Below are 16,202 nucleotides of genomic sequence, written 5' to 3'. Positions count from 1 at the left end.
AAAATGTTAAGGGTTGATAAATCCAGGGTATACAGGTATTTACTATACTATTCTTTCAACTTTTCTGTCAGCTTGAAACTTTTCACAGTAAGAAGTGGAGGGAAGAAAGTAATTCAACTTTTTAAACAAATAACAATCTACATTCATTAGATGAACTATAATCGAAAAAGAAAAGCAAAATCATCTTGCGTGTTATAGGCTGAATTGCATCCTCCCCAAATTTATATGTTGAAGTCCTCACCCATCCCTCAGTACCTCAGAATGTGAGAGTGTTTGGAGACAGGACCTTTAAGAGGTAATTACGGTAAAATCTGGTCATACAGGTGGGCGTGAATCCAATATGACTGGTGTCTTTATAAGAAGAGATTAGGACACAGACACACACAGGGGGAAGACCATTTAACAACATGAGAGGAAGATGGTCATTTACAAGCCAAGGAGAGAGGCTTCAGAATGAAACCAAGGCTGCCAACACCTTGAACTTGAACTTGTAGCCTCCAGAACTATGAGGAAATATATATATTTTTAAAATTTAAACCGAAAGTCTATGGTATTTTGTTATGGCAGCCCTAACCCACGAATACACTGTATTACTCAGAATTCTAAGAATCACTCTCATTGACTCTCTTCCTTGTATAACCCCTTCTGTTTTGAATGTCAGTGCAACCTGTGAATATGATGAGATATCACTCCAGGATTATATTGTATTATACGGCAAAAGGAAATTATCCACGTCTTCTTAATCTAATCACACAAGCTGTTTAAAAGCCGAAGGTGTTTTCCATCTGGTTGCAGAGGAGGAAGTCGGGGATTGAAAGCATGAATCATGAGGAAGCTTCAACATATTGCTGGTTTTGAAAATGGACAGGGTCCCCTGCCAAGAAATGTGGGTGGCCCTTGGTTGTCAAAGGTTGAGGCTGAAGACCATCAAGAAATTGTGGTCCCAGTCCTACAACCACAAGAAACCAAATTCAGCCAACAACTTAAATGAGCTTAGAAGCAGATTCTTTCTCAGACTCTCCAGATAAGAGCCCAGCCTTAGGAATACCTTGATTTCTGCCTTGTGAAACTTTAAGCAGAGTTTGATCCCATTTGATCCTAACTAGATTTCTGAACTATGGAATTGTGCGATAAGAAATGGGTGTTATTTTGACATGTTAAATCTATGGTAATTAATTATACAGCAATAGAAAACTGATAATCTCCTCAGTTATCCTCATCAGTGTGTTTTTATTTTTTACTTTTTTGGGCGGGGCATGCCCCGCGGCTTGTGGGACCTTAGTTCCCCGACTAGAGATAGAACCCAGGCCTTGGCAGTGAAATTGCCGAGTCCTAACCACTGGACTGCCAGGGAATTCCCAACAATGTGTTTTTAAATTAGAGTGAATATGTGTGTTTTGTTTGTCTGTGTGAGGAAAAATGGTGAAGAGAATATTATTTTTTTCCAGATTCAATTTGTGTATATGAACACACAAAATTCATATACATGCATATATAAATGTTAACCCATATACCTTTTAAAATTATTAGTACAGTAATATATACACATTTATATATCCTTTAGAATTGGATAAATGAGATAATTAAAATCCTCTATCAGTTGTTACAATATCTGTCTTCCATCTTTAGCATATTTATCTTGTCATTCCCAACATCTATCACAGGACCTATTACACAGTAGTCACTCAATTAAAATTTGTTATGCATAAATTTAATAGATATATAGACACATAGATACACTGATAGATACATATAGAGATAGATGGATTATGTACAGGATGCCAACTTAAATGCCGACTTAAATGTTACGTGAGATAGGCATGAATGAAAGTCTGGTCTTCACTAAGGGGGAATGTTAGTGGAATCTATTTAACGTCTCTGAACTTCATTTACCTCATCTAGGAGGCTATATAGCATGGTACAGTGTTCAACTGTAGCACTGTCACATAATTGCTTTAGGAACTCTAGCAAGTAACTTCTCGCATGCTTTATTTTTATCCTCTATAAAAGCTGACCATGATTAGTATCATAAGGAGGCCACCATTAGCTCATAGAGTGCCTTCATGCAAATTACAAACACTGCTCCCTTTCAAAGATCATTTATTTCCATTTGTAGGAAAATATATATACCCATGCTGTCTGCATTATTTATGTCACCCTGATGCCTTGCACGACCTGAACAACGGTACCCAATGTCCCGCTCAGGGCTGTTGTCAGGATCAAAGGATATAATCCACATAAGGGTCATAGCACAACATCTGGCCCATATTAACCATATATTTTGTGTCAGTAATTGTCATCCTTATCTTTCTCATAAACATCTTCTTTAATATGAAATTAGTATCATTTTACCAGGATAGAAACTAAATTAGCATAGGTGAAAGCCCTGGCACATGGTAAGGCATGGAAAAAATGGTTGAAGGACCATGCTTAGTAAGCACCTTGAACACAGTAGTTCCTCAGTAAATAGCTGCTGATTGATTACATTCTAGTTTTCGTAAAGAAAATGCACCAATACACTATGGGAACTGTAGTTTGGTAACAAAATTCTCTTTACTCCTTAAGTGAAAATATATAGTATGTCATTTATTTTAAAAATTGAATTGTCTAATATGTGCAAATTTGGAAGTAAAATGTAACAAAATCCCCCAAAGTCCCATGTGGAGAAAGAAGCATTATTTTAACTATCAAATTACATCTATTTTATTGCCTAACCCAATTATCAATTGCGAGTCAACAATTATAACAATCTAATATAGATTACAGCAACCTAATATATAATATTACTAATATGCACGCTGTGACTAGTATACACCACTTATGAATTTCTACTGTTTCCCTCAGAAAATAATGTTAGTTAAGTCATCAATCCAAGTTTGCCTTTGGTGTTGCAAATACGTAGCATTGTGGAGATGGACTCCAACTGCACCACCAAATGAGTGTTCTAGATCACCAGCGGGAAGGATTAAGGCAAAACTACTTTTTTAAAATTTTGGAGCAACCCATCCATAAATATTTGAAAAAAATAATCTGTAGTAATTATCTACTGATTTTTTATTAAAACAATGTTTTTTCATTTGTATAAGAATTGTACTATGTGATCAAATCAGGCATTCTTAGAGGGTTAGGACCACTGCTGTAGGAATGGGCCCTTTATTTCATCAGAAACTGGTGATTTCATTTCATATCTCTAAATAAAGCCTATAATTTCAGTACTCTGGTAGTTAGTATATATCTCCAAGGAAAAGGAGGGATTTTTAAATTGTTGCAGTATTCTTTATATTAATATAAAAAACATGGAAGTGTAGTAGACATATACTAGGATGTTATATTAATCTGCTGTCTGCCATAACAAAATACCACAGACTAACTGGCTTAAACAACAGAAATTTATTTCCTCTCAGTGCTGAGGCCAAAAGTCCGAGATCAAGATGTTGCTGGGTTTAGTTTCCCCCAAGGCCTCCTTGGATTGCAGATCTCCACCCTCTGACTGCCTCTTCCAATGGCCTTCTCTCTGTGTACAAGCACCCCAGTGTCCCTCAGTGTGTCCAAATTTCCACTTCTTACAAGACACCAGTCAGATGGGATAAGGACCCACTCTAATGACCTCATTTTTACTTAATTTACCTCTTTTAAGCCTCTAGCAACAAGTTCAATTACATTCTGCAATGGAATAATTTTAGGGTTTCAACATGTGAATATTGAGGGGTGCAATTCAGCCCATAACTGATGCTATAATAGAAAGTTAGGAAATGCAATTTCTGGATTCCAGTTTTAGCCTTGTTACCCATTAGCTATGAGACTCTTGACCAAGCAACCTGTTTGTGCTTTAGATTTCTTATTTTTTTTATGGCCATAATACCTGGCCTATTTTTCTCAAAAAATAGGTACTATGTCAAAGGATATTTATTGATTCTAATGTACATGTCCTTAAATTATCAAAGTGTTATACAAGTATAAGTCCTTTCTATAATTACTATTTTTGAAAGATTGAAATTATTAGTCTTATGACTGTATGCTGAAGTCTAAGACAAGAAGTTTATTAATAATTACTTTTCTCTTGGCAACTCCATCAGAGTTGTTGAGAAGTACTTACTAGTTTGTTTTCTTTCTTGCTGTTTAATACCCAGAAAGATTTGTGCAAGCTGAAAGATTCTCCCCTTTCGTATCTGATCCTTGGTTGACCAAGGAATACGGTCAAACTTTTCCCTCCCAAGGCATCATTTTTCAGAAAAGTAAAACAAACAAACGAACAAAAAAATCCTGCAAGATAAGTAGACTGCTATAAGTCACCTTTACTGAATTGGTATCCTTCCACCTAAGCCCTATTTTTACCCATCTTCTCATGAACTTTACTCTTTGCAAGCAATTTCTCCCATCCCCCAAATCAAAAAAAAGGCTAATGTTACAGAGATTTTAATTGAAAATATTCAACCCAAAGTCAATTATTCTGCCTAAAACTGAAACGGGCCAATACAGCAATTAGTAGAAGGATGATACTTTTTGTCCTACTGAGAATTCCATAGGCATATTATAGTAGGGTTTTATATTCTGCTTTCAGGGAAGAAATAATGTAAGATATGGGGGAAGGGAAAGAGAAAAAAGACATTGCCATTAAAATAAGTTCGTAGAACAAAACATCCTTCAGTGCTTCATTTAGCAAAATATGTCATTTCAGAAGCACTTCCGAGTGAAAGTCAAATGTAAATTTTATACACTGACTATAAAGAATAAAACCTCCTCTGGGAAGAAATTTGCTCACCCATGAAAGGTAAGAAGCCTTCATCCCCAACCCCAAATGCTAGATTAGTTGTGGATAAGTGATGGATTGAATCATTTCTGAGAAGGCTCCTTGCTCAGCCTTCAGCTTTGTCCCAATAGAGCCCTGCAAGACCATTTGTTTACTATACCTCATCCTTTAAGCCAAGGAGATTTTATCAGAGTTGTCTCTAGAATTCAATAATTTTATTTAATCCCCTTTATTTTATATCATTTCAAAGTTTTCATTGCCTGTAATTTCCAGTCCAGGCTGAGGGACACGAGTTCCTTTTTATCCTATGACCTGTGAACTTGGATCAGAAAACCAAACAGCAGTGGCTTCTTGAAGAACAGCAAGGCCTTCTGCAAAGCTGGTCTTGCTCCACTTCTGTGAATTGTGGTGCACTCAGGTTTATCACCTATGCCTCGAATCAAACTTGCTTAAAATTGCAGAGGCAAACTTTCAGAGACCCGTTAGCACATTGCAGGGCAGGATGAAGGGAAATGTCACCCTCCATCCCGTCCGCACTGTGCTGGGGAAATGAACCAACCTTAGACAGGCCCTTTCAATTCACAATTATACTGTTCCTCACCTTCCTGTCTCCCCTTCATATCAACTCATAAGTGGAAGTCTCTTTATTATGAAAGAAGGGTCAATGTTTCTTGCCTCTTCATTGCAAAAGAGGGAAGCCTCAGAATAAAACGAAGAGCAAAACAAAAAGAATTGAAAGAGACATAAACTGCCCTCATGGGTCTCACATGCTCTCCCTTTAATCTGTAAGATCATTTCAGCTTCTCTTCCTAACGAAAAGCTTAGCTCTGTGGCTCTCATATATTAGCTCATTGCAAAGTGACCTCTAAATCACTATTACTTAGAAACAAGGACCATATTTCCATTCATTTTATTGTTCCTATAGTCTACTTTCAGTGCCCTATTCTGCTATTTATTTTTAAAGGGCAGTATCTGTTTGCTAATAACCTCCCACCTGAATTTTTGTTTTATTTCTCTGACCTCTGTTAAAGAAAGAAAGTTTACAAGGAAACTGTAAAAGGATTTCTACCTTATATCCTAGGGGAAAGGTCAGTGTATGAATATAAGGAGTTCATTAATATCCTCCTATCTAAATAAAGCTTAGAATCCTACAACAATGGAAATGCAGTCAAAGCAATGGTCAATTCATGCAGAGGCATATCTAACCCTAATAACTTACAGCCATTTTCATTCTTCACAAATGCTTCTATTCCTATTACCCAGGAGACATGGTGTGTTTACTGAATTATTCAATTAGAACTGATTACCTCCAAAGTCAGTGTGATATAACTGTTGGGATAGCATCTATGTTTTTCAAATGACACCATATTTTTAAATTAGGTGGCCTAAGGCTTCCTTTTAGGAGTTAGATTCTTCCTTTCCTGAGTATTTATAAAAAGAAGGGCAAGTTGAAAGAAATGCTAACTCTGCTTTCACCGATAACAGCCAACTTAGAGGGCATAGAAGGACTGTAAACTCAGTTTCCTCGTTTCTTAAAATGAGATAACAGCTACATTTCAGGACTGCAATGTTGATTAAATAATATTATTCATTAATGTGTTTTTTAGCCATATATTTTAACTTTAGCTAATTCATCAACATGATGTCTTTGGAAGAGTTCTTAGGAAAAGCCACCTGTCCCCAAATAATGTCTACACCTTATTTACCTCAATGCTTGAGTGTAATATACTTAATTATTAAAAACTGTTAATAACTTCTCTTGAATTAGTGTATGTGGTAAATTAACCCTATTGCTAGCCACAACGTTAGAGAATAAAGCCAATCTTCAGTAAGAATGGGAGAGGGGGCAATTAGCATGCTCTATCAAAAGACCCTCAGGGTAAGGTGCTTGGTCAGAGCTCTGGCATATGGAATACAGGGAGGGGGTGCTGGGTGGAGAGGGGCTCTTACTCTGGAACAGGCACTACTCTAAGCACTTTACTGTGAGGTAGGTACTGTCATGCCCATTGTACAGATAAGGTAATGGAGACCCAGAATGACTTAGTCTGCTGTACAAGAGCAAAGATATTCATCTGGAGGAACTGGCTTTGGTGTCAAGCATCTGGGATTCAGAAGCCCTGATCATGCACTGTGCCTGCCACCTCTCCTCAGTGGATGAAGAGAGGAAAAGGAGTGAAGAGACACTGTGGCACATGCTACCTGGGGCCTCTTCTCGCCCAATATCTAGTCTCCCCTTTTTCTTTACTAGCAGAACCACAGATCTTATTTTGGAAAGCCCTGTGGAAATACTCATTGCCCCATACCTTAGGTGATCAGTTCTGGCGAAGGACATCTAAGCAAGAAACCTACTGAGTTTGCTTTCCGTAAAAGTTACTATTCTCCTGACAAACAGATAGACTCAGCTGGCACTGGCTGTTTCTTTTTTTTTTTTCCCTTCTCTCTGGCCGAAATGGAATTATCTACTGGGGAAGGTGGAAAAGCCCTACTGTGGCTAAAAGACTGATAGCTCCATGCTAAGAGGTAGAGGAAGCCTGCTGTCGTTCTGGAGCTTCCATATTAATCCTAGATTGTCCACTTTTGCACCTTTTAATATGAGAAAAGTAAACCCTTATTTGTTTGAGCTCCTGTGTCTGTCCCTTATGCTCAAATGCAATCTTAACACATAAGGAGATGTGCAAAAATAGAAGAAAGAAGCCAGCTTTTACAGAGAATGCCATTTTGCCCAAGTCTGGCACCATGTGGGAGTGGGTACACACACAACTCTATGCCCCATTCTTCCACTTTGCCCAGTTATGCTGCTTCCTGTGGCTGCAGTACCCGGACACGGCCCCACCTCTGCAGCAGTACAGCAGACACGGCTTAGCTAGGACACTGCAGTAGGGTTTGGCAAACTACAGCCTGCAAGACAAACCCAGTCTGTGGACTGTTTTTGTACAGAGTGTAAACTAATGATGTTTGTTGTTCCATTTTAACTGTTTTACAAACAAATAAAAACAAAGAAGAATATGCAACAGAGATGACATAAGCTCGGGAATCCTAAAATGTGTACTGTATGGTCTTATACAGAAAAAGGTTGCTGATCCTTGCAGAAGGACAGGACAGAGTAGAGTCAATATGAAAATTATTATAACAACTACAGTAAGTCCCCTGCATACGGCCAAGTTCCGTTCCGAGAGCGCATTGGTAAGTCCAATTTGTTCGTAAGTCCAATGAAGTTAGCCTAGGTACCCAACTAACACAATTGGCTATATAGTACTGTACTGTAATAGGTTTATAATATTTTTCACACAAATAATATGCAAAAAATAAAGAAAACATCTTTAATCTCACAATACAATACCTTGAAAAGCACAGTACTATACAGTACAACAGCTGGCATACAGGGGCTGGCACTGAGTGAACAGGCAAGAAGAGTTACTGACTGGAGGAGGGAGAGGAGGTGGGAGAGGGTAGAGATGAAGGGTCATCAGCAATAGGAGATGGAGGGCAAGCGCAGTGTCACTCACGCCTGACGTGGATGGCACAGGTTCTGGCTCCTTGCTGGATTCAATTCTATCTACCCTTTTGAAAAAACAATCCAGGGATGTCTGGGTAGTAGCTCTTTTTTTCTCATCATGGATGACATGGTTGCACTGGATTGCATCCTGAACAGCTGTTGTAACCTTCGTGTATTGTTCTACGTTCCGGTCCTTTGCCTCAAAAACTAACAGTGCCTTATCGAATAAAGAAAATCCCCTTTCCATTTCCTGCATCGTGAATCTCTTTGGTTCTTCAGTTATTTCTTCTTCCTCCTGTATCTCTTGGTGTTTCTTAGCAGTACCAGCTACATGACCACTGCTTTTACGCTTGCTTCTGGACATCCTGGACTTGAAACAAAGATATTGTACTACTGTACTCTATACAGTACTGTACAGTATACAAAAGCACAACCACTTGTAGAGGATGCACTCACGTGACAGTGTATGCCAAACACGCGAACTAACTTACCGTGATTGGCCATGTGAATGCACATCCTCATCTTTGAAAGTTCACAACTTGAAGGTTTCCATGTAGAGGACTTACTGTATCCAGGTTGCAAATCTTACCCTCCTATAATGTCATTTTTATACTCCCCGGTTAGTCAAAGAGTCATCATATCCACAACATGATCTATAGCAGAAGGACTCTCTACATGATTTTCTGAAGGGGGGTAGTGGAGGGCAATAAGGAAGAAGGAGAAGGAGCAGAACAAATACCTTCCTGACTTCAAAGGAGGAATCTAATTTTAAGTATATAAACATCAGATTGCCAAAAAACATCACACGTCTGCTGCAACTCATTGTTGGAAAGGAAGTATCATTAAGCATTCAACAGAAAATCCTAGAAGGAATCATGTATTGAATACCTTGGAATAAAAGCACCTTTCAGGAAGACTTCCCTGTCACAGGGGGTACCAAGTTTTCATTCCACAGATAACGTTTCTACTATTCACTTTAATTCTCGTCATACAAAAGGCTAGACTTACAAATGGATTGAAAGCACTGAGTAGAAAGAGGGTGATTTTTCCTGATTTTCTCTTCTCATTGCCTCATAGGACCTAAAAGATGGTTAGCCATTTAGACACTTAACAAATTACTTCAAATAATGTAGCAAAATAAAGACTTTCATTTGTAATATAAGGCTAAAGAACCATTTCTCATATTCAACGGTAAGGATAGAAATTATTAAATTTCTCTAATCTCATATTTTAGAAAACTCATCTCAACATGCAGTCAGCTTAGTGGTAAATCAACCCCATTGAAGACGGGTTTCTTTGGCCTTGGATTGCTGTTAGTGAAATCTCACTTCTGCCCCATAAATAGTAGAAAATACCCCTACAACCTGGGCTTAAACAAACACAGAAGAGAAAGAAAATATGTGCCTGTTAACCTCTCAGATCCCCAAATACCTCAATGTCATTTGATTTTCACTTCCTTTGTTTTTCTGTAGGCATGTTTATCTTCTAACGCATTTTTGTCATCAGCCTCTCACAAGTAAAGCTTTTCCTCCTCCTTGACAATATCCACTTTTTTCCCGTTAGAATTTTGTCATGGCAGAGCTTTCACAATGTCATAATAAATTCTATGCTATATTGGTCCTCTTATCATTTTAGAGGCTAAGTGGATTTAGGAAAAATAAGTGCATTGCATCAGCGGTTTTCATCTAATATTTTGTAGATACAACATACTTTGTCTTCAGATCAAATATGATAACATACTTTTGTTAATACACTGAGCACAAAATTATCCTTAAGAATCAAGCTTCAAGGTTTTTGATTTCTAGTATTTATCTTTCACATTGAATGTATATACATTCATATAATTATAAAATTACGCAATTATTTATGTAGATCAGCGATGACTGCATACGAATGTTATAAAACAACACATTACAAAGCACTATGCTTAGGGAAAATGGTAACTGTGAACATCTGGATTGAGAAATTTAAATTTGAAAAAGTCTGATTTTTCCATAAAGCTTTTTCTCTATGCTTGTCCAGATTTTAGTTAGTACTGAAACCACTTATCTGAAACAGGCTAATTAAATGTGGATCCAAATATGTTACTCAGATTAAACACCCAGGTTAAAAAAAAATGAGTATTTTTCTTTCTTTGTTATGTTGCTACATTGATATAAGAATTTTTTTTTAGTGTTGCTCTTGAGGATATTCAGCAATTTCGATGCCTGAGAGTAGAATAAGAATGGCCAAAATGGGAAAACATTTTAAAACTGAACTCACCAAATTTTGTCGAGGAAAATAACTATATACTTAAAAACTGACAAAAATACCTTAAGGAGGTATGAGTTTCATTTTAAAAACTAGATAAGAAGAAAATCTATCTCTATTTCAATTAACCCACGTGTAATTCCTAATTTGAAGCTTCAGTCCGCCAAAGCCCCTAATCTGTGTGAATTGAAGGACCTACCTTTTTCCCCCGAACACAAGGTGGTGTCTACCTTCTGGGCAAGATGGATACTCAAAACATTTTCAAACATTGTGGTTGAGACACTGACCATTAAGAACAGAAGCTCAATCAATCAGGGCAGATGCTGGCCAGCAAACACAAGTCTAGCTGACTGGTGTGGCCCTGCTTGGTATCGGCCACGTTCCTAGAAGCACAGAGCCGGCATGGGAGGGGGAGTGGAATACTGTCATCCACCCACTTTGGCATTCACTTTGGGGTCTCTTTCCTCTTTGGGTTTGAGTTTTGACCACCAAGGTCCTTGTGCCTCCTCTGTACCACAGATCCTCTCCAGCCTGATTCTCCCACTAATCCCCCTCCTGAGTACAAAGGGAGCATCATTTTTCTCTATTATTCAAAAGCATGAAGGGAACTCCTGCCTAGACAGACCACACAGCCTTTTCTTCTCAATCACTTTTGCACTGTGCCAGGTACAAGTTCCAGGGCATTTCTCCTTCAACCTGCCTTCCTACGTATGGATTCTGCAAATCTCTCTCATGTCTCTGTCATGTTTCCTAACAGGAATTTGATAGTAGGATCAGGGCAAAAATGCAAGACTCCAAAACTCAAAAATTTAACTTTTTAGTCCGATTATGCCATGGCGATCATCCCCTGCATCTAACGAGAAGAAAACTCATCTATGGCACTTAAATAGGGGAAGGCTTAAACAGTGTTAAGTCCCACTACTTATACAGGTGAAATGTAGTCCAACTACTTATATATTTCATGGGCGGGGTATTTTATTATTGTTGTCTTTTCACATTACTATACCATCTGCATCCATATGCAGAATTTTGAGATTCTTCTCCTTATTTTCCATTTTTAAACAACTTTGTTAAGGTATAATTCACCTACCATACAATTCACCCATTTAATATGCACAGTTCAATGTATTTAAATACATTAACAGAGTTGTGCAACCATCACTGCAATCTAATTTTAGAACACTTCATCACCTCCAAAGAGACCCCATACTCATTAGCAGACATTCCTCATTCTCCTCCACCCCACTGGCCACTGGCAACCACTTATCTACTTTCTGTCTCTATAGATTTGCCTATTGGGATGTTTCATATGAATGGAATCATAAAATATGTGGTCTCTTGTGCCTGGCTCCTTTTCCTTCACATAATATTTTCAAGATTTATCCATGTAGCATGTATAAGTACTTCAGTCTTTTTTTATTGTTAAATAATATTCCTTTGTATGGATTTATCAGATTTTATTTATCCACTGGAGTATTTTCCTATTAATATACTTTTTCCTCTTATCATGCCTAGAACCTTAGCTATGCTATAGGGGTCTCGTAAAGGTTTTCAGAATTAAACTGATGAAATTGGTGAAAATCAGAAATGTAGTAAACAACTACAACCTCTTACTATCGAAAAAGCGATCTGTTCAAATTGAAGAAAGGCAATTAATGCAAATATTCAAGTACCCATATGTTGAGAAACTTTAAAAACACGAGCAAACATGAAGAAAGTGAATAAGCATTGCTTCTGCTTTCTGTCACCAAGATTTTCATCAAAACTTATATTGGTTCCATCTATAATACTTATAAACAAGTAGATAAAAGTGGAAAATGGAACCAATAATTATTATCTCTACAATATCAAGCAATAAGAGTGGTGAATTTTTCTTTTTTCATGTTGATTTCACAGAACTATGTAGTTGCTTTGAGGATGATTCTGAGAAGCTGACATACCTGTTTGCGTGGGGAGTAAAAACTGATATTAGCTGTGCTAGAAAATATCAATATGAAAATTTAGGGGACTCTTCACACTCCTTACAACAGTGGGTATTTAAAAGAAAGTGTAGCAGATTTAGCTGTCGTCCTGTTATTATTTACAATTTTGATTTAGTGGTATTTTTCACATGGGCAAAACCCGTAATGGACTCCCAAGTTAGACACAGTGGTACAATTACAATTAGGACTCATGTGTATTAAGAGTTCTGAATCTGATATTATAAAGTCAAAGATCCTCACTGCATGGATGGATAAATGTAGTTTCTATCTTTCAGGTGCAAGAGAAAACATGTTCAATCATTTGTGTAGTGCCCTAGATATTAATAGAAATAATATGGGAGCTAAAGCTTGATTAGTTCATTATTCCTTCTATATGCTCCTCTGTCTCAAAACGTGTGAGATAAATTATTGGAGAGGACCTTATTCCCTCTCAGTGCTGTGTTTTCAAGGATTTTTTTCTCTTCAAGTAAATTTTTTTCTAGGAGTAACACAATCACATTGAAATAACCTTGCATTTTCTTCCCTTCATAAGTTAATTCACACGACAAAACTGCGTTTTACGCTCTCATTCACGTAGTCATTTTAAAGGACACACAAACAAAAGGTTTTAAGTTTTTAGGCTATTTGGGAAAAAAAGAATAAACGGAAACAGCAGTCATCTGTGAAAACAGCTGACATTTAGTTTCACATGTAAGGTAAATCCGAATGGCATGAGAACCTTTCTACTCACAGGTATCTAAAGATTCGTCTGAATCATCAGGGCAGTCTGGGTCCCCATCACACAGCCAGCTCTGGGAGACACAAGTCACATGATCGTGGCAAAGAAATTCACCAGGATCACACAACTGCTGATCTGAAAATGAAAATGTTTCAAAATAAAATATGAATGATCTGAACATGAACACAAGAGCAGTACAAAGATGAAATATGAGAAGGCAATGCATAAAAGGTCTATGAATGTGGTCCACATTTTCTGTTCGGCAACAAAGCTAAACCGATTATTTTTCTTATTTTTATCCACTCAGCTCAAGCACTCAATTCTGATAGACTTAACTTTGTTGTGGTCTCACACAATCTATCCTGAAAATAGTTAAGAATTCTATTTGTGTTTAGGACTAGAGGCTTCCTCAGATAAGGCATATAGCTATCCCAGCAAGCAGGTTTTATAGAAGATGTTGATCCAAAGCAGAAGCTCTTGAGCAGAAAAATTTTAGTTTCCTCCTCTGCTCCAAGACAATGAAAAATCAGCAATAAAAATTAAACCTTGTACGTAAACTCCATCTCTTAGTATTTAGTTCTTAACTATCCAACCTTATGCTAGAGCTTCATGCCTTTACATCTGTTAGATACCCAATATCGTAATATATTTTTCACTACAACTTTCCAATTGACAGTTTCTGCTACTGGACAGTGAGAGTGATAGTAAAATCCCATAAAGCTTTGTTCTAACTCAGGTTTCTACATTTGATTGTATTCAAAAAGTCCATTATTTTCCTTCCATTGTTTCAGAATATTTAGGATCTGTTGCCTTTCCTCAGGTCCTAGTAAACTCATCAGATGTTGTTTTTTGCAATATTCTTACTTATGCCCTATAAGTCCATTCAACAAAATATTTCTTTTTTAAAAGTATTTAAAAACATGTCTGAAATAGAAATGTTTCTTACAATTGATGACCTCGGAGTGTGAAAGAGTGTTAGGAGTGTTAGACATTTGATATCACTCATTCTTTGTTATGTATATACAGGAATGATCCAACATCAAAGAAATCCATCAGTAAATATGTCTTTCAGTATATACCAAATGCATATTCTAAGTGATACAAAAGCATTACACCATAGCTTAATTGGCCTTTTTCGCCTAGCAATCTACAAAATGATGGCACATCTTCCACTTAATCATTTGATAAGATATAGTATGTCTTTCCTTTCTCTCCCTCAACCTCTTCCCCTGACCCCAAAATAACTTAAAACAAATATACTTTACAAACACACAAACACATCCAGACACACACAAACACACATCTTTAATCTATAATTAACTCTTCCTACTCGCACACTATGATATTTTCTGAAAATTCATATATTTTACCTTATTATACACCGTCAATACCACACTCATTACCACTGCTATCATAATTATTGTTGTTTTTTTTCACATTAGGTTATTTGTGCATACTTTGAATTTGGCCTTAGAGTTGGTGCTATAGAATCAAAGATGTATAAGTCTCAGTCTTTGTCTTGAAAGATTCAGTCAGACTACTTACACCAACAGATCCCAAAGAAAAAAGTACATTGTATACCAAAAGTTGCCAAATAAGTGATTTAGAAAATAACTGCTAAAAGGAGAGATCACAGGTAGAGATAGATGGATACCAATACAAAGAAAAGTCTGGGGATATAAGCATGATTTTAAACGTGGGTAGGCTATGGATAAATGGAGAGTAAATATAGGACATTTCAGACAAGAGGTAGAGTAAGAAAAATTGTTAAGGCAGTAATTATTGAAATGCATTTGAGACAAATGTTTTATACTGAAGTTGAAATGACATTCAGGTTATAAGATCCATCTAGGTTTTTCTCCACCAAACATTATGTGTGATATTTATAAGTATGTCCTGGTGTTAGAGGAAAGGGACTTAAATTCTGCTTTAGACAGTCATGTAACCTTTGTAGTTAATGTAGGGAAAGAGCACATGAGAAAATTCAAATTATTTTTGCTTATAGACAGAGACTATATGATTTATTACCAAACAGGGAGAGTTCTGAGGGTGAAGGAAGACATTAATAATTACACTGGGGCAACAAGTATAAACCAAGTCTATTCCAGAAAAATCAGAATGACTGCTCATTGTACCTATAGCTAGTCTGCATTTGATCTATGATTTTGAGATGCTAGGTTTTCTCTTCCTTCATTCCTCCCAAACTATAACCAATTGCTATAAGAAAAGGGGAAAAGAGATGGTGTCTTGCTAAATGCCACTGTATAGTGTCTGTCTCAGTAAATAATCAACAAGTATTTGTTGAAGTATAAAGAAATAAAAAGGGCCAACAGAACAATTTATAGTGCTGAAAAATAGTGTCTCAAAAACATAGGTCAGGGACTTCCCTAGTGGCGCAGTGGTTAAGAATCCGCCTCCCAATGCAAAGGACACGGTTTAGAGCCCTGGTCCAGGAAGAACCCACATGCCATGGAGCAACTAAGCCCGTGTGCCACAACTACTGAACCTGCACTCTAGAGTCTGCAAGCCACAACTACTGAAGACCGCACACCTAGACCCCATGCTCCACAACAAGAGAAGCCGCTGCAATGAGAAGCCCACGCATGGCAACAAAGAGTAGCCCCTGCTCTCTGCATCTAGAGAAAGCCCGAGTGCAGCAACAAAGACCCAATGCAGCCAAAAGAAAAAAAAAAAAAAATAGGTCAGGGTTAGTAATGAAGAACCTCGAGTACCACAGGAAGCACTTTGTAGATAATTTGAAGCCATGGACAATTACTTAAGAAATGGTATTCACGTTAAAATAAACTGCAAAGTCACCTGTGAGGAGACTACTGCAATTGTCTAGAGAAAAGTTTAAGATGATTGGGGTAAAGTAGTGGGGACTAAAATGGAGACTGTGCTCCAAATGATCTAATATAAGAGTTAGGAATTAGTGACTAAATAGTTGAAAGACTCAAATATGCCTCCAAGTAAATAGCCTCAAATATTGATTAGATGGTGTCTCAA

At 37.2% G+C, this 16,202-nt stretch overlaps 1 protein-coding gene across 1 annotated transcript in view; it reads right to left on the bottom strand.

Moving 5' to 3' along the window:
- Positions 1-16,202, bottom strand: part of LRP1B (LDL receptor related protein 1B) — a 1,820,879-nt gene that overhangs the window by 1,459,447 nt on the left and 345,230 nt on the right. The window contains exon 2 of the mRNA XM_029226108.1: positions 13,209-13,331. Within this exon, the coding sequence (XP_029081941.1) occupies positions 13,209-13,331 (123 nt within the window). The remainder of the gene's footprint in view (positions 1-13,208; positions 13,332-16,202) is intronic.

Source organism: Monodon monoceros, unplaced genomic scaffold (assembly GCF_005190385.1).
Source record: "Monodon monoceros isolate NGI ecotype Baffin Bay Population unplaced genomic scaffold, NGI_Narwhal_1 Super_Scaffold_16, whole genome shotgun sequence".
NCBI classification, from domain to species: domain Eukaryota; kingdom Metazoa; phylum Chordata; class Mammalia; order Artiodactyla; family Monodontidae; genus Monodon; species Monodon monoceros.
This window is presented reverse-complemented; position numbering and strand designations above follow the sequence as displayed.